At 39.1% G+C, this 18953-nt stretch overlaps 1 protein-coding gene across 5 annotated transcripts; it reads left to right on the top strand.

Moving 5' to 3' along the window:
* Positions 1 to 416: 416 nt before the first annotated feature.
* On the top strand, positions 417 to 12768 carry c2cd4c (C2 calcium-dependent domain containing 4C). Of its 5 annotated transcripts, none has more exons than XM_031896535.1 (3): positions 417 to 964; positions 2483 to 2544; positions 7174 to 12768. In XM_031896535.1, exon 3 carries the CDS (start codon positions 7231 to 7233, stop codon positions 8545 to 8547), a length of 1317 nt encoding a protein of 438 aa, XP_031752395.1. In that variant the 5' UTR covers positions 417 to 964; positions 2483 to 2544; positions 7174 to 7230; the 3' UTR covers positions 8548 to 12768.
* Positions 12769 to 18953: the final 6185 nt, after the last annotated feature.

Below are 18953 nucleotides of genomic sequence, written 5' to 3'. Positions count from 1 at the left end.
CAAATTTATTTCAACCTACATATCACTAGTAGGCAGTATTTCTGTCCTTTCTGTACTTCTTCTTCTGTTGCTTGAAACAATGTAACAGAAATCAGCTCCCCTCCTGCCAAGACAGCTTCAACTACATTGTTTCAATAGTCAGAAGCACCATAGCATTAAATTTTTTAAATAATAGGTTATATGAGTACTGAATCAAATAAATGTGATCAGAATTATATGATATTAACTACACTTTATTCATGTGTTATTATTGGTATATGTATATTTATAATATATATTTTTATACTTGTCCAATAGATGGCACTGCATGCTAGCCTATAAATGGAATTGACCAGACTGACAGCAAGTGGCTGTTATGAGAGGTGCACCTTTTTTCATTTATACACTGGTGAGTGCTGACTACTTGAATAGGGATTTGGTATCCTTCGCAGTGATCGTTTGTCTGGATGTAAATACCAACTATGTGATCCTGCATGTGGTGCAGCCCAAAGCTGTGGGTGTGTATTACAAGCGTTACGTGTGGTTGGCTAGAAAGGCTGTGAGTGCTGATTATTTTTATATCTGTGTATAATACTGTTAAGAAAGTCTTGGCCACTTCACAGACATCCAGAGTGGAGATGTGCTAACCTGTCAGCCATGGACTATCAGATCCGAAGATACCAGGAATAGCCACCAATCAAGAACACATTACCAACCAAAAACATCTATCTCGGATCTCCTGTACTACTAGTCAGAGCATCACTTCAAGCCAGCTAGGAATCCCAAAGATCTTTCTAGAGCTGGCCACAAATCTAGCAAGGACCACCTAAACAATATAAGTCAAGACCTTTAGCATATCTACTCAGTGCCATCAACACATTTTGCCAGAACCAGAGGACCCAACACTCCAGGGCAACCTTGATAGTTATTAAGTACCAACTACTTTTGCAAGAAGAAGCACCCATCTGTTAAGACAGACCAACAGGTAGGAAATCTGTGCTCAGCATGAAGAACAGCATTATTGCCTCTGTAAGGCTCACTGCAATCCTCTCTACAATTCACCCTGTTGCAAAAGAGTCTTTACTTTGCATTTCAAGGCAAATGGCATTGCTTCCTGAGCATTTGAGCTTCTGAGAGTGAAATGTGGATGAATCTGTATACTTTCTATACACCTTGCCTGTTAATATACCATTATGCCTTTATTACAGCCTTTGAATGATTGCCATTGATTGTCAGAAAATTGGTACAATGCTTGTTGAATGTTTATCTTTTTTTGGGTCTGTGGTACAGAACGTCAGGAAGCTCAAGCTGTAATATATATTATTAATTGGTTGCCTAAAGCTTTTCATTTGGAACAGTTGCTTTAAAAGTTAACTGTATAAGTACTGGGCTTGTTTTTAATGTACCTACTTCAGTTACTGTGACATAACCCAGCTAGGGCTATATAGCTGCTATAAATATAATTGCTGTAGGCTCTCCAGTCACCATCTCTAATGTTCATGCATCTGCCTATTGTTAGCTCAATTGGTAACCCCTTCACTGCTAAGAAGGAGAGAAAATTGTGTACTCCGCAGTGCTTCTTGGCTCAGCAGCAAAGTCTATCATAAAGATGATTTCATCAAATTATAAATGACACATTTCTTTTATTCCATTTTTTACTGATGGGGGTCTCTGGTATTGGGGCTTTGTAATCTAAGTACTGGCAAAAAGTACTGAGATGGACAAAGCCATTGTAAAGGGAAAGAGGGTTAGTAGATGGGAGGATATTAAGAGAGTAGGAGAGCAAACAATAAAGGGTTATAGGTGAGTAGCTTTTCAGGGTACATGGGCAGTTTTATCTTGTCAACTATTTCTCTCAAAAGATTCCAAATAACTGAGTTTGTACCTTATCTTTTGAGAACGTAACATCTTACATCTTACACCCTACTGAACCCCGCCTTCACCTAATGCAGCAACTCTTTGCCATTCTTCATAGTCCCAATCCAAACCTTACACTTTTTTTTGTCAAAACCCTACGCACCTCTCACACCCTTACATTACATGTGTCAAATTTACCTTAAAACCCCTTAAAAACAATCCTCTCCTGTTAGAGCTGCCCCACAGCCCCCCCTACTTAAATAAATGTGCTGCCTGTCTATCCAAACCATAGGTCAAAACCACCTGCCTTTTATTCTAGGGGTGGCAAACCTGCAGCGTGAGTTGTTGGGAGCTGTAGCTCTAAGCACTGGTTGCTCAGTGATGCAGTTAGCTGCTAGGGCTGGAGGTCTGACATTCATGTTTTGTCCCCCACCTCCTTTAAAAACCATGTAACACATCAATTTCAGTGCTGAACTGCTCAACCCTGACCCATAATATCTGATCAGCCACAATATCTTGCACCCAAAATCCCTTTTCTTCTAAAAGCTGCTCCAACCAAGAAAAAAACAGGAAGAAATTAACTTCTATGCGTTTTCTTTGTTAAAGATTTGATTTTGTATACTGATAGAGATCACTCCTTCTGCAGTGTGAAGAAACTAGCACAAAACAGCAGCGCCTGGGAACTGACAGACTTGATCACCTCAGGAGGTAAAGATACTCAATATATTTCAATTTGCCTGTATATTAAAGTGCCAGATATGTATCCCCTATTCCCCAATGTCACATCAGCATGTCAGTGTGCAGGGAAAAATATCATTACTGTGTGTTGTGTAGCACATTGTTAGGGTTAAACTGAGATCTAGCTGGTAATATGGGATTGATCAGGAGTGCACCAGCAATACAACATTGCACCAAGAATAGTAACAACATCTCCATGGTTTTGTTTTTGTTCTGACAACATTTACCCTTTCTATGTGTTATCCCTTTTCAATTTAACATCATCTCACACAAATCTGAACATCATTTTCATTATTTTGCACATTTTGGAAAGCAGACCCTACACATTTGTCTACAGAGCATTTCACTTATAGCTTATGGTCATTGCCAGGGCACTTACATATACATGTCTGGATATCTACAGAACATTAGTAAAGACTGCTTGGATATTCAAGTGGTTTATTTATAGATAGTATAGCAGAACTGTATTATTTTACAGCTAGTGGTGAAAGGGCATAAATCTCCCAAAATGCACTAAAACCTGTACATAGGAATTACATTTTTGGGTATGTATAAGAAAAAGTTGAGAATTGTCTTCACCATCTGAAAAATGGAGCCTTATTTCTTACCTGCGTATTCCACATAAACTTTGCATTATTTTATCACATTTTTTTGCACACAAAAGTTGTAAAATGATGGGCGGAGGGTATGGCACAAGCGCACAGTTGCCTCTTGAAAATAAGGATTGGAAGGTCTTTGATTGACAGCCACTCCACTCTGTGGAGATTCCAGTTGTCTATAAAACAAGTGTTATACCTGTTGTTGGAAAAGTTTGGGTTGACAGAATGAAAGGTGTGATATTTCCCTTAAGATTTTAGCAATTGTTTTAAAATGTTGGTAACAAAATTCTATGTATGGCTTAAAAAATCCTATAGCACACTACATAATTAATGGGCCTCAAGTTGAACAGCATAGGTGAACCCATTAAAAAAGGAATATGTCAAATTTTTCCCCATCTGTTCATATGAAAGATGATGTAAGCCACAGGTTGTTACTGTTCTCTAACTTGTTTAACCTAAAGAGCATGTAATCTTTGATGCACATATACTTTTTATGTACATATCCTTGCAGAGCATTTCACATTTTTATATTGGGAACATTACAGACTTATATTTCTGGGAGCAGTCAAGCTTTGCAAAACCACAGCTCCTCAGTGTTTGGCTGAAACACTAAATAAGCAGGTACTGTGTATTCTATTGGCATGAAGTTAAAAGGTTTATTCTGCACTACAGTTCAGGGAAGGGGTGGGGTAGAGAGTGCAGAAAAAGAGAAACTGAAAAAGTAGGTGGAGAGAGTCCGAAATGCAGTGAAATAAAAGTAAGTGTCACAGCGACAGTCTGCCCAAATATTTATATGTCAGTTGCTGACAGAGACTGGTAGAGGGGAAAGGCCAGAAAGATATAGATTCATGTTTACCTGGGAAAGATATAGATTTCATGTTTTACCTGGGAAAAAGGCTGTCTGTGTCTGCTTTCCACCTTTCTATATGATATGGCTTGCTGCTGTTGTTTGGCAAGGTGTGAGGCCAAGTATAATTCCTCAAAGGCTGATGGGCTTTCCTAAAGCACTAAATGGGTGGGTTGCTATCTTTGTGAAACCCTGAACAAGTTCCCCTTAGGACATCAAGACAAACTGCACAGGATTTGGAGGTAAGCATAAAGTCACAGCCTTTTGAACTGATATGTGAAAGAGACAACAGGTGCCCACAACAAGAGGTGGTGCCTGGCTCTTCTCTCCCTTTGCCCCCATGCCCAGTCCCAGAAGGGGGGACACTATACAACCCTATAGAATTCTGATCATATAGAAATTTCCTGACTGTGTTTAATTCTTCTAGACTATGTGCAGATTAAAGTGCCTGCAGCCTGTGACATGTTCTGTGCTATATGCCTTGTCCCAGTTTTGTCATGCATCCATAGGTCCAAAGTCTTTTTTTAATTAGAATGTTACCTAATAGCAGCCTGTGTCACAAGCATCCAATGGCAATGATACCTCTGTATGTCACAAAATGGTTATGGTCATGGTTTTGGCTATCAGGGTGGATTCCTTCCTACTACAGTAGCAATGCTTCCATATCTTCTAGAAAGGGAACAACTGCACAGCTGAACACTGCTCATTTGGAAAACTCATTTCAAGGTACAGATAACAGATCCCCAATAATAAACATAGGAGACATGCCAGAAGCAGAGCTACAGTTATAGATATCAGATAAATATATAGCCATTTTGACGTGCCTAGTTAGGTTTTTGAATATAACTAAATCATGTAGGTTCTTGTGCATACCACTTAAACATGTGTTTAACTAACTAACTAACTAACTAACAGATCCTTTTATCAATTGTGCCCTTTTATGTGTAGTTGTCAATATACTGGCTTTTATCAGAGTACTCTCGGTTACCACACAGTTAATTTCTCTTCTGATTTGTATTCTTTCCCAGGAAAATGCTTGTGACACAGTGCCAAGCATTGCATAGGTTACTCCTAGATCAGTAACAAGGAGAGAGATGTTTTTCATTATGTCCTGACTAGGGATACACTTACTCCAGTATGGTATTCAATTGCATTTTTATGGAAGATTCAGTATTCAGAAGGACCAAGAAATAATGTTCATTTTAGTTAACATTATAATGATATAACATATGTTACACCATGCTTAGCAGCCTGTCAGAGACAGAGTTGTAGTTCCATTATAGCTAGAGAGTCCCAGGGATGGGATAAGGTTGAAACTGTTTGTCACGGTAGACACGTCTCACACCTCAGTGCAAATCTTCGCCTGCAGAAAGAAACTGTGATATTCCATTTGACATGGGGTTTGGTGGTGAAGGACAAGCGAGTTACACCTAATTAAAGCTGACCTTCTTGTTCATGTTGCTCTGTTCTTAATGCTTCTCAGCAGAATTGGGAATCATTGACTTAAAACTGACAGCATAACACATAGCTGGCCCTAAATGTATTCTATCTCCTTATTTCATTGTGGGTGACAACGTGATACAAAGGAATAGGGAATATACAGATGGGCCAATTGGAAGTCATTTAACAGCATGTGCATTGCTCCCACAATCTTTTGCGTTCCGTTGACATACACTTCAGCTGTAAAATGAAGGAAAACAGAACCAGCAATAAAATATTTCACCCAGACTCCACAAATGCTTAATGTTTTGCACAGATACACAGCATATAAATAATGTGGACGTTTATGGATCAACAGAAAGAATCTTAGGGTACAGCTACGTAGACAAATAGGTGGGGCTTTTCTTGGTATCGTAGGAATGGAGGAACCTAGAGAAAAAATTATGAAAAGACAGGCATACCCTAAGAATAACTGTAATAAAATAACAGAAATGTGGCTATCAATGCTTATGGAGCATTAATAGCCAAATTTAAAAAAAAAAAAATGTCATTGTTTGGGTGAACCACCTTAAACGAACTCTTGAAAAAAAAAGCGGTGCAAGCTAGAAAGGAGCATCCTGGCTACAAACTCTGTCACTTTTTGCCAGCAGTCTGCATCTGGCGCACCTAGATCCTCACACACGAGGGAGGGGGAAATAAACACGGATTGGAGGATGATCCAGGAAGCAGGTGACCGATAAAAAAAAAGGAACTTCAGCTACTTGTTAACCTTGTGTTTCCCATGGCTTGCATCTGTTTCTCCTTTAACCTAGTGGATTGGGGTGAAAAGGGGTTAGGAAACAATTTATATTAGACAATGATGTTCTAGAAAATGTTTCAGTGGGATTTGAAAAAGCAGTCCTACTTTCTTGGAAAATGCTGTTATATTAGGCTGTGGTGCTGTTTTGTTGCACTTAACAATAACCTGCAGTTGGTTTCTGTGCCTCTACTTTATTGTGAGTTACCCATTCGTGAGTTTTCTTAAATATGCACAAGATGGTGATTTTAATACTGACAACTGTATTTGAGGTTAGACAATTGCATGCTTTTTTAACCTGCCACTGCACTATTTTTGATAAATGTACCTATAAGTATTGTTGCCATAGTCAGGCTGTATAATCTCAACACTAAAGCACATGATAAGAACAAATATAAAGAGGAAAGGGGCAAGGTGGTACTGGATGGTATAGCAGCCTGGCACAGGCAGGTGGAATCACCCAGGCACTAATCAAACATCATTCTTATCATAGAGGTATATAGACAATTGGCCAGCACAGACAGGAAGACACTAAATAGAGAGCATTAGTAAGTATTTGTATATCAGTTGAGGAGCCTAAATGAAACCATATGGCAGCCTCAGAATTAGTAGACGGATGGGCAGAGGTATGTGTTGGCACAGGAGGGTAAGAACACCCTAATACTAGTTAATGGCATAGACAATAATTGCCCATTTCAGGCTGAGATGCCCTGGCTATAAACTAAAAAGGCATCCTTATTATTAGCATCCATGGAAAAATATTATTTTACACAACAGTAAAAATTGTGTATTTAAAAAAAATTAAGTGTTATAAATGGAGTCCTGTGTCATTGCTTGTAACCATTAATACAATTGATTTGGAGACCTGAAGTTCTGTCAGTGTGACCTGAAACTATTTTTGCATCTGTTTCAGCTAGGACCCTATCTACACAGATTTCTTCTTCCAGTCTCTTGCATCTTAAAGAACACAAAGAATGTGGCTTTTTGAGAGAATCCGTGGCACTGTAGACCACAGTAGTGGGCGCCAAGCAGGAGATTCAGCCGACAAGCAGGCTAAGGGTGGATCCTACAGCAATGTGCTGACTCCAGACAAGATCCCAGACTTCTTCATTCCTCCCAAACTCAGTAGTGTCCCAGCAGAGGGTGGAGGGGCAGAGGGAGTTTCATCAGGAGATGGGACTTCTTCTAAACCTAACCTGGGGTCATCTGCTTCTGAACAGAACCTTTCAAGCCGACGCCCTCAGCGCAGTCCCCGTCTTCCTACGAAAGCTGCTTCAGAGAGCCGCAATCTACTAAAAGCTGCCAACCGCCACATTATTCAAATAGAGAGTGCAGATGAGTGGGCATCAGAAGAGGACCTAGGCACAAATGCAGATCCTCAGTCCCAGACAGCCATGTCTCTTCCATATGTTCCCAAAGCACAGACATCATATGGTTTTGTAACTCTAATGGAAAGTCCACACACCCGTCGAAAGGAGTCCCTCTTTCACAGTGAGCAAGGATCACTCTCACCCTGCCCATCTCAGTCAAGTTCTCCTAGTTCTCAAAGACGGAGTGGAACAGATGGGGGTGGGGGATCCCAGCTAAATACTTCAGATTTTGGCATGTCTTTGATGAATCCCTACCGCTATTTCAGTGGAGGTGAGAGTGATACCTGTTCTTCAGCAGAGTCCTCACCCTTTAGCTCCCCACTGTTGTCCAGGTCAGTCTCTCTGCTCAAAATATTTACTCCAGACACTCAATCTAAACTCATGAAGCTCAAACACTCAGTTGCCCGTAACAGTTCACTTTCCACAGATGAATGTAGTTCTGCAGATACCAGTCCAAGTATGCCTAGAAGAAGACTGCGAAATGCTAAAGGAGCTGGCATTGGTAGTGGTCAGCAGGGAGTGCTTCCTCTGGACCTCTTGCAGAAGGAACACACTCTTGGACTCAGCAAAGGTGGTAGCATGAGGTTGGTGGCAGAGTATGACCCTACAAATGCCAGGCTTAGAGTAAGGTTGATTGCAGCAGAGCACCTTTTCGACAAACTTTGTGACCCCAAGGGGGTGAATTGCTGTGTAGTTCTCTATTTGAACCCAGGCAAGGTTCATCGTCAGAGAAGTACCATTATCAAAAACAGCCGCAACCCAGTCTTCAATGAAGATTTCTTCTTTGATGGGTTAGTTGCTGGAAGTGCTAAAAAGATGTCACTAAAACTAAAGGTGCTGAACAAGGGAAGCAGTCTGAAACGGGACACACTGCTTGGGGAGAAGGAAGTCCCTCTAACGGTTTTGCTGCCCTTCCTTTGAGACTAGAAGACTATAGAATGGAGTGATACGTGTGTGTGTGAGAGAGAGGGGACTTGCTGTTCTCTGCATCTAATGTGGCACTAGTAGTGCAAAGGAACAGCAAAGCATACGCTGCAACTGTGTAAGGTCAAAGTGCGGGTTTCTGCAGAGAACTGCATATCAGTAACAAAAGACAGCTGCATATTTTGTTCTTAGCAAAAGCCTACACATCTACAAAAAGAGACCTGCTTAGCAAAGAGCTTCCAGTAATTTATAAGAAAAGAAAACTTGAAAAGTATCATAAATAATACAAACATGCAGATCACGGCACAAAAAATACATTGATTGTTTTTACATTTAAGCAAGTCGTGGATAACTGCAAAGTATTGCACCTTTCAATCTACAGAAACATCGAGTCCTGTAGGTCTGTATACAGACTACAAATAGTAAATACAACCAAGCTGAACTGATGAGCATTAGAGACATGCTGTAGACCATCACTGCATACTACCTAAACCTGTTTAGTCTTATGAACTTGGAAACATTTTACTGCTCCTGCTGTTTGTGAAAAATTTTCAAGGTAAACACTGATTTGTACTCAGTCAAGAGAAAATAAATATACATTGCTTTTCGTTTATCTCCAAACAGTGTGGTCAACGTAAGAAGCTTCAAGGCTATGTCACTCAGGAACCATCAGATAAGTTACACAGTTTCCAGCAAAAGAGCAGCCACGGGTTTTGTGGCTTGAGGGCAATCTATCAAGATCTGTTCTATATGGACAGGCACCTCATTACCAGTACATAGGCAGTAATCAGTAATTGCTTTTGTAACTTGTAATTGTAATATAACCACAAACTGGAGGTCATGTCACACACTGTGACAGTGACATTTCTTGGGAATTGTCTGCGAGAATCAGAAAAACTAGGAGACTGCATTGTCTCTTTCGGCAATACACCCCATGTTTCTCAGAGACACAGCACCTCTGCAGCCAACAGGGTAAAGTGCAGTTCCCACAAAAGGTAACCTGCTAATGCATACCTGAGTATCTATAGCATATTTATAGCATAAGTTGGAAATCTGTGAAATGCAATAGTACCTAAGCTTGTAAATGCCAGGCAGGTATCAGTGTCTTGTAATGGCCAAAGGCACCACCTCAACTTTGCATAGCATGAAAGAATATCATTAACATTTTAGAAGATATCTAGTTGTTATAGTTTATATATTCACATGTTTATAATGTGATATCTTCTTAGCTAGGCAATATGAATAAAGTGATATGACATTTCTATTCTCAATCTTTCTTCAGTCCTGTTCATGTCTGCTTTCCTATCTCTTTTGTCTTTCCATTTCTTATTCTCATTCAGCCCTATCCAGTCTCGGTTTCTGTGACACAAAACAGATGGCACTTGTCTTTAATGTGTAATATGTTTAAATAGCTTATTTATAGCCCAGCAATATCCTCTCCTCCCTCACCAATTTATATGTAAATATATTACGCATGGTATTTTTACTTATCTGCATGGATGTCTCTTAGTTTTTGCTTTTCTCCCTTTGAAGAGGGATTTTGTTTTTTTTCTGTTTTTTTTTCCTTAACAAGGGCATAAAATAATTGTTTTTATTCCAAGTCCTAGCCTAGTGGCATGCATGTCTGCAAGTAGGATTAACCTGACAGCAATTAGAAAGAGCACAATTCTAGGAAACCATTTTTCTGAGAACAACACTGTACTTTGGATTTTTTAGAATCAGCGTTCGAAGAAGTACAACTAAAGGTAAATTAATAGCGAAGGTGTCATGTCTGAAATATCCAACTAAACTGCAAACCCCATGACCCCATAAGACTGGACATCACTGGTATTCATGGATGCATTTGGGAGTGCATTACTTCTTCTTCAGAGCTTATTCAAAAGATTCAAAATCCTTTGTTCGAAATATTTTTAAGATAATTCCAAGACACCAATTAAAAAATAAATCCAAGGTGTGCATTTATCAAAAGTGCCTTGTTTTAAATAGGTCACCTTAAAGTTCAGATATCATTTTTTTTGCAAGGAGATTCTTACGGAGTTCTGGTACCAAACTGTTAAATCGAAGAAAGTATTTTTTGTGATGCGAGTAAAAAGAGATGTCTATGGCCATTATGTAACAGGTGTCTGTTAGATGACCATGTTGTGGTACTGATGTAGCAGCAGGGGTTCACATAACTCAGGTATAGGGCATTAGTGTTCTAAACCAAGAGGATGGCAAAAGCGAAACTCTATCTAACTGATCACTACTGAGAACTAGGGCAGGTAGGGCACCCTGACATTTCCAAAAGAGTGATATGATAAAGACAGCAGCACAGTGGGAGCCTTGACTATAAAGGGCACAGCTAATGCACAATGTTAGTGTATTTATGCAAAACATCTCCCCTAAGATTTTGGAGGCGATGGACCCTAAAAGATTCTCTTTAAGGGTTTTAGCTTTAGATTAGCTAAACACTATGGAATAAATGAAACTATTCCAGAAATCAGTCCAGTGCATCTACATACAGAATTTGAACATGCAGATAATGATGAAAATTTAGGGGGCCAAAAATATTAGTCTTTATATATAACTAATAGTACTTTAATAGTAAGCCTTCTATTGCGAGCCTTTTCAAATTGTATGTCATCCTCTTCCCCTGAACTCACCTAAGGTAGATACCATGACTTATGAAAATGAGTCTAGTGTAAGAGTGCAATCTATGGCCTAAATTGTGAACCACAACTGACTGCCAAAGACAGGGAATGCTGGTAGACCGCACCTTTAACATTTGCAGATTTTGCTATTTTCACCTCTCTCCAATTAAACCATCCACTTTTATTCACCCAGTCCTGTTTCTGCACATTCCACAATCCAGGCCCAGGGCTAAATGATCTAATTATCCTGTCCTGATTTATATTGATTAACCACTGCGCCTATGTAAGTGGTTGCTTTGCATCTGTACAAAGGTGCAATTATGTCTGATTGAAAGCTCAGTGTTCTGAAATACTATCAATTATGGGGTGTTAGGGTACGGGAGCTTTTAGCTCAGTTTCCTTTTGTATTACATTAGTCCATGCTTGATGCTAATTTGATACCTATTTTTATCACTCCTTTTGCCCATTTACTTGTCATGTTAGCAGCAGAATTCTGTAGCTGCAATTTGGCCCCAAAAGATACTCTACACATTTATTTTTTAGTCTCATTAAGTCAATCGTCCTGTAGCTAAGTAGGTTGCTTTTTTGCTCTCAAACACAGTTCTTTTTTGCCTCCATTATTTCTCTCACCCACATTTGCTGATTATTCTTTTACACCAAGATAAAATAATTCAGTAGCTAAGGCAGGAAAAAGACTTCACTTTCTCTTTATTGCAATGCCATCCTGATATGCTGATTTATTAACAAAGGTACTATATTCCACAAGAGCAGTTGCCAATGGCAACCAATCAGATATCGTCTTTCATTTTACAAATCATAGTAGACTGTTCAAAAGCAATTACTGATTGGTTGCTATTGGTAGCTGCACTTGTGCAATTTAGAACCTATGTAAATCAACCTCACTGCTATTTTTACATAGTTGCAGTAAGACAGACTTTTTCACTGGAAAATGACTTTGGTCAGATGGTGCTTGTCATGTTGGCTGCAATCACACATTCAGAAATGACATTCAGCTTCAGTTGGATTTCTTTTGCTAGCATAATAGTGCCTATAAACAAAAAATCATAGGGATTTCAAGTTCACAGCCCTTTAGCTGTGATGAACTGCAAATAATTGGATTAGTGGGCTGGCACTTGTAATTCACAACAGTGGAAGGACCACTGTTTTGTCTTCCCTTAATACTACAGACTGGTTGCAAAAATGTAAGCGTGCATGCAAGCAGCTTTTGTGCACCAGCTTTCACACACTACCTGTATCACATAATGTAATTAACTTAGTCCAAAATCCAAAGTTCCTTTGTCTAATGTAATTACCCCCAGTAAGTCACACAGGAGATAGAATAAGCATAAGCGTTCTGTAATGAAGGTCTCTATTGCTTGTCAGTAGTTTACCACCCTCCCCTTCTTTAATTTATCACTGTCTTTTTCTAGCCTTTTGTAGATCTGTCTGATTTGTTATATATGGAATGGTTCATTTTTGAAGAAGAGAATAAATATATACAATAATATCATGTATTAAAAATGTGTTTTGTTAATATTGAATGAAATGTTGAATTTTCCTGTGCAATAAAAAACCTATTTCTAACACAGGGTGCATTCTGCCTTATTTTGCCTCGACCAGTGTTAACTTCGCAGACCATTGGAAACATAAACTGATGAATGGGTAAAAAACAATTTATGTGAATTGTTAGTTTTGTTGGGAATATGCCTGTATGCCCTAAAAAGACTTATTATTTGGTCCACTTATCCCTCACATCTTGAAAATGTACCTTTTATATGAAGGCTGCAGGTTAGGCATGAAGGCCTTCAGATGTGACTGTCACTTTCTTCCTAAGTATATATGCATATGTGTCTGGGCGTATGCTCAAGAGTCAGAGGTTTGTGCATGTCAACAGAGTGAGTATAAAACAAAGTAATACAATGCATAGAATGGTGGGAATGTGTCAGTCTTTTAGAAAATGGTGGTTGGGTGTGTTTCTTTAGAATGCATTTAGCTAATCAGCAGTAGATTATACTCATGGCAGTTACAGTGTACTTAAGCCTGATTATTCCATGGTATGTCTGTTTCTTACTTAAATTAATTAAATTAACAACACCAACCAAATTACTGCTAATTCATAATTACCAACATAAGCATCCATTAATTTTAAAGGAAATGGTACTCTCTGTTGTCAGGAAATGGCATATTACGCTTACTAAACTAGGTAAAATTCTGCCCCAGTACAACAATCCATCATCAAGTAGCTTCAGGGGAGGACACAGTGAGCAAAAGACCCAGGCCTATATTGGGCACTTTAAGAGCAGTGTTTTCAGTAGCCTCTTGTTACAGCAATATCTCCTTTCCTGGCATCGTCCTCGTCACATCAGCCAATAGGGGGTGGAACACATTCACTTACTATTAAGGGGCAGATGGTGGAAATCTTGATGGATTCTTGGACCCACAGTACATTATGGCCATCTTTCTATAGGAAAAATCTTCCTCATCCTATATGCTTTGTGAATGCTGCACACCCATGAACATTTAATGCAAAGCATAAGGGGATGTGAAAAGTGGCATTGGCAACAATATTGGGGGGTGGAGTGTATCTGAGGGAAAGTAAGCTTTAGAACCCCAGGTACAGCAGAGCTAGAATAAATAAATAAATAATAATAATAACAGGGCTCTGGTGTCTACACTAGCTATATGTCTAACCCAAACTAGTTCAGATGAACTTAAGGTATACTGAAAGCAAATTAATGACTGAATACTGTTATACAGGTATGGGACCCATTATCCAAAATGCTTGGGACCTGGAATTTTCCGAATAAGGAGTCTTTCCAGGCAGATGATGGCACCCACAGGCAGCATAGGTCAGGCAGAGTATGCCACACATAGTAGTACTCTCCCTATGCTGCCTGTGTGTGCCATACTTTGCCTGCCCTACCCTACCTGTGTGTGACACTGCTTGTGTGACACTGCTTGCCCTATGGTGCCTATGGGAAGTGAACCTGGTGGGGTGTTGTTCTAGGATTTTTTTTTAGCATTTGGAAATAGTTGTTGGTCCCTAAGGTGTGTAATTATGTGTTGGGGGTTCCTGTGCTATCCACAGGGGAGGAGGAGGCATATGGATTTAAGGGTGTGGCTTACTATGACATAATAAACTTAATTAATGTGGGCATGGTCTTAAAAGCTCTTGTGATAACATGGGTGTGACTTGAAGTGGGTGTGTTTTAGAAAGGGTAGTGGTTGAAACAGGCTGGCATTACCGGCCCTCTACCACATAGGCCAGAAAATTTCCGGCCCTCAGTACCACAGAAGTTGGACAGCACTGCCATATATAATCATCTTTTTCAGGGAAGGGAATATTCTTAGGGTCTCTAAAAATTCCTCCACCTTCAGCCACTAAGAGGTCATTTGGTTATTAAGTGCACAAATGCACCCTGCCCTCAGGGCCGGATTTGTTATTAGGGCATCCCGAGGCTGCCCCCGTTCCCACCCCCCCCCACGTGTGCGTGTCCATTTAACTCACATACGGAGCAGTGGGGATAGGATGCACTGTGAGCAAAATTTCAGTGTGGCTTGGGTGGCATGCTGTCCCTAAATGTCTGCCGCCCTGGGCCGGGCCTTTGTGGCCTGCCTGTCTGCTCTGCACTAATCACACTAGACACAGGTCTTTGCACTCCAAACTGGAGATTGCGCTCCCCTTTGCATTTTCTAGGCCATAATTAAATGACCTCTAGTATCTGATTAAATTAAAAAATTGTTCCTATAGCCACACACTGTGCTTCTCTGGTTATACAATTTAGAGATTCTGTTTGCTTCTTGACAATGTAGTTGATGATTAGCTGATCACTAAAATGTTCCAGTAAAAATTTTCTTTGACTATATGGTAAAATTAAATTGAGTAGTAAGCTTTTTTAATGGAAATGTACATAACAAAATCACAACCTGCCAGTGCAATATGCAACATTAAGGGGCAAATGGTGCAATGTAAAATTACAGCATTTACAGGAATACAGAATTCTTTCTTCAATAGTGTGTAAATGGCAGCACTTTCAGCACATACCATCAAACTATTAAGGGAACTTTAGAATTACTACCAGGTCTAGGGTTCCCTTGCATCCATGCATTCAATTGCATGCAATTCCTTTGTAAAAAAAATCCTTGTAAAAAGTACCAATATGCATCCAATTTAGAGCTTTTTGCTTTCATTTGTAAATGAGCCAAAATATGATAGTTGGCAAAGACAATCTTTTATTTTTGATCAAAAAGGAGAGAAAGAAAATAATGTTTTTTTCCATGTTGAGAATATTTATTTTAACTGTGCCTATCCTGCTTTCCCTAATGCCTCTAGATATAGTCACAGCCAATTAGAGAGAAGCCAGAGACAGGTTACTGTCCTTTGCTCCCCTCTAATAACCTTGTCACTGCTCAAGGATAAATCTTCAGTTTATCAAGAGCTGACCTTGCTGCTTTCTGCACATCTGTGTAACTAAAGGTCTTCCGAGATTTTTGTTGAATATTTGTATAGCGTTCTTAGATATGCAAGTGCCTTTGTTCTGGTGCAAACATGTCTAATTTGAGCTGCCATTCGTGGAACCCAATTTTCAATTTCCACTGTTTATTTTGAAACTTTTCTTAGAACTCTCTCCACGTCTGCATAGAGTATATTTTGTCATGTTGTGCCAGGAGTGGCTCAATTAACCGGCTGCCTGAGGCAAATGGAGAAATGGCACCCTTAACATAATTACACTTACACAAAACAGTGACATCAGAATGTTTCCTCTCTGCCTGTCAAGTGCACTGCTGCATACGCCAAAAGAAAAACAAGCAGCATTGTTTGTGCTGATTTCAGTAAAGAAGACAAAAAATATAGTTTGAACCATCTACTTAATTGCCAGTAACAGTAAGCTGGCAGCATGCAGTTATTTTTAGTGCTTACAGCATTAGTGGTCACAGTACAAAGAATAAATCAGTGTTTTGTCATATATAGCTTCATTTAGGACTATTTTTCTTTAGCATATACAAAATGTATTATTCTCTGATCTAGCTCCATGGCAATACACCGAGCATTTTCCCACAAACACTGTCTGAAGACACACAGAGCTACTTAGTAGCAGCTACTTGTCACGTCTACTTAAACGCGAGAAAAATACCCTGGCATAGACAATACTAAGAATTGCCTCTGCTAAAACACATGTAGAGATAGTTATCAGTAAATGATCAGCATTGTCTGTTTTAGTAGACGTGACAAGTAGCTGCTACTAGTAGCTCTGTGTGTCTTCACCCCAAGACAGTAGGAAATCCCACAGATACTTGGATGGTTTTCTTCTGTTTATGATTTATGGTACAATGTAAATGGATGCTTAAAATATAAAAGAATAGTCACACAAATTTTGGTCAGACAATTTGCTTGATACTTCTGCATGCCTGTCATGCTGAAGTCTTGCTGATAATTATACCAAATATTACTTGAAGGGATACTTTACCTTAAAATGAATGCAGACAATATCCTGAGACAATTTGCAATTTTTAAAATTTGTTATGGTATTTGAATTATTTAGGCTTTTTTAGGCAGCTGTCTAGCTTGGCCTATCTGGTTACTATGGTCCAATTCACCCTAGCAACCAAGCAGTGGCTTATGACTGAATAGAAACATATTATACAAAAAGCAACAATAACATTAAACTTGTAGCCTCACAGAATAATAGTTTTTTGGATGCCAGGGTCAGTAATACCCATTTAAGAACTGGAAAGAGGAAAAAGAACAAGAAGGAAAATAGTTTAAAGGAGAACTACACCCCCCAGGTTGAAAAGTTCCCTTAATTGGCCTGCCTCAACCCCCACCTCTCCCTTATCGCATAGTCTGTAACTTAAAAAACTGTCCCTATAGAAAACCCCAGCCTAAAAGAGCAGAGCAGCGCAGCAGTGTACTCGGGGCGCCATCTTCTGTACACTGGAACATATTTTGGGTCTCACCGCCGAAACAGACCCTGCTTGAGCATGCGCAGTTGAAGCTGATTTCCTGCTAGCCGTATTTGCGGAGAAAGTAACATGAAAGGGGGTGGGGAAAGCAACATGTTGCCCACAAGCTACTGGTTGGGAATCCCTGTTCTATAAAAAAAATCAACTTAAAGGTGAACAGCTGCTTTAATTTTCCTCAGATCTTTTCATGGTTGTGTGACTTTGGTGGCTTGTAATGACTTTACTTTAGTGTTGCATTATCCCATATATAATACTGACGTTCAGCTACTTATTAACCTTGAGTACTGTAGTAAAACTGTTGTTTAAAATTGCTTCTCCATCAGGGTTTTCTCACTTGAGTCAAGACCTTATTTTAGTTCCTCTGTTTAATAACCAGGAAAAACAAAACAGCCATCAATGATTTCGTTATTAAACATAACTTGCCCCATCAGCAAACACTGAGATATTATAAATCCCATTCCAAATCCATTAAGAAACTATTAAAGAAGAAATGGATCAAGGACAGAACCCTGAGGTATAACTTAAAGTTACCATCAAGGTTGGAGAACATCCATTAATTGTATTTGCCAGCACTCAAAACTCAGCCAGCTTTTTATATATGGAGACTTTTTTTTCAATTTATACTATTTTATGTATTCAAGACATGAATCATTAGACATTTTAATGTTTCTCTGTCAACTTTTTTTTCCAGGCATTCTAGGGCACCATATACAACATAAATAAACTTATATCTACAATGAAAGCCTATATGTTCCAGTTGGCCAGGTTGACACTTTTCAAGTACTTTTCTAGTGTAACTACTACATTTGTAATTTAGCAATGTTTGACCAGAAAATCCTTACTGCATGTGGTCCCTAACTATAGCAGTTTGACATCAACAGCTTTTCTGAAACTACAATCTGGTTCTTGTAGACTTTCTGCTGAACTGCAGCATGTTTTGCCCTATATCAATGCAGAACTTAACTAACTCCCTGCAGTGATAGGCAGAGATGCAAATACTTGTCATTGACATTGACATTGCTTATAATAATAAATAAAACAAGCATTGCCAGAGTAATACTGTTGCTATTAAAGAAGATAACTGGTATTGTTCATTGAACTTTCTATTCTTCTATGGTATAAAAAAAATTAGTAAAAATGCAGTGATTTTGTATAATGATACACATGGTTCAGCAACATATTGACTGTGTGCCTATACAATGATGAAACTATGAGGTGCATAAATCAGATGCCATTGCTTATAAAGTGCTTCATTTATAAGAAACATATAAATCCTTATTTATACACATTAAATAGGGAGTTCACCAAAAACAACCCATCTGGTAGTAGTTTCATAATGCTAAATATTATTCTGTCATTGTGAGGGTTGTTGCCATGGTGACTCCCACTTACATAGGCACACTTATGAAGATGAAATGGCAAGAGACTTAAAAACCACGTGCAACAATAGTGAATCAAGCAGGAAGGAAAAAGACTCAGAACAGAACAGTGGATGTAAATGTGCACTGTGTGTGAGGCAGAAACCTGTATAATACATTTCAGGACTATGTTAACATTCTACAAAATTAATGTTACTACTATAGGTTGCCACAGAATAAAATATGTAGCTGGTATTGTATATCTCCTTTCAAAGTAACACAGAGATTTGGGTAACTGTTTGGTAGTTTTAATCCACTGCTTTCAATGGAAGTACAGATGTCTGAAGTCCTACAATGAAAAGACATCAAAGGACCAAACGATTGAATTATATTGGCGGCAAGGGGCAGTCGGTTCGGGGACCGTATCAACGAGCCGATGCGGTCCCCGATC

Source organism: Xenopus tropicalis, chromosome 1, assembly GCF_000004195.4.
Source record: "Xenopus tropicalis strain Nigerian chromosome 1, UCB_Xtro_10.0, whole genome shotgun sequence".
Lineage (NCBI taxonomy): Eukaryota > Metazoa > Chordata > Amphibia > Anura > Pipidae > Xenopus > Xenopus tropicalis.
Note: the sequence above shows the minus strand (reverse complement) of the source record. Positions and strands in the feature narration are given on the sequence as shown.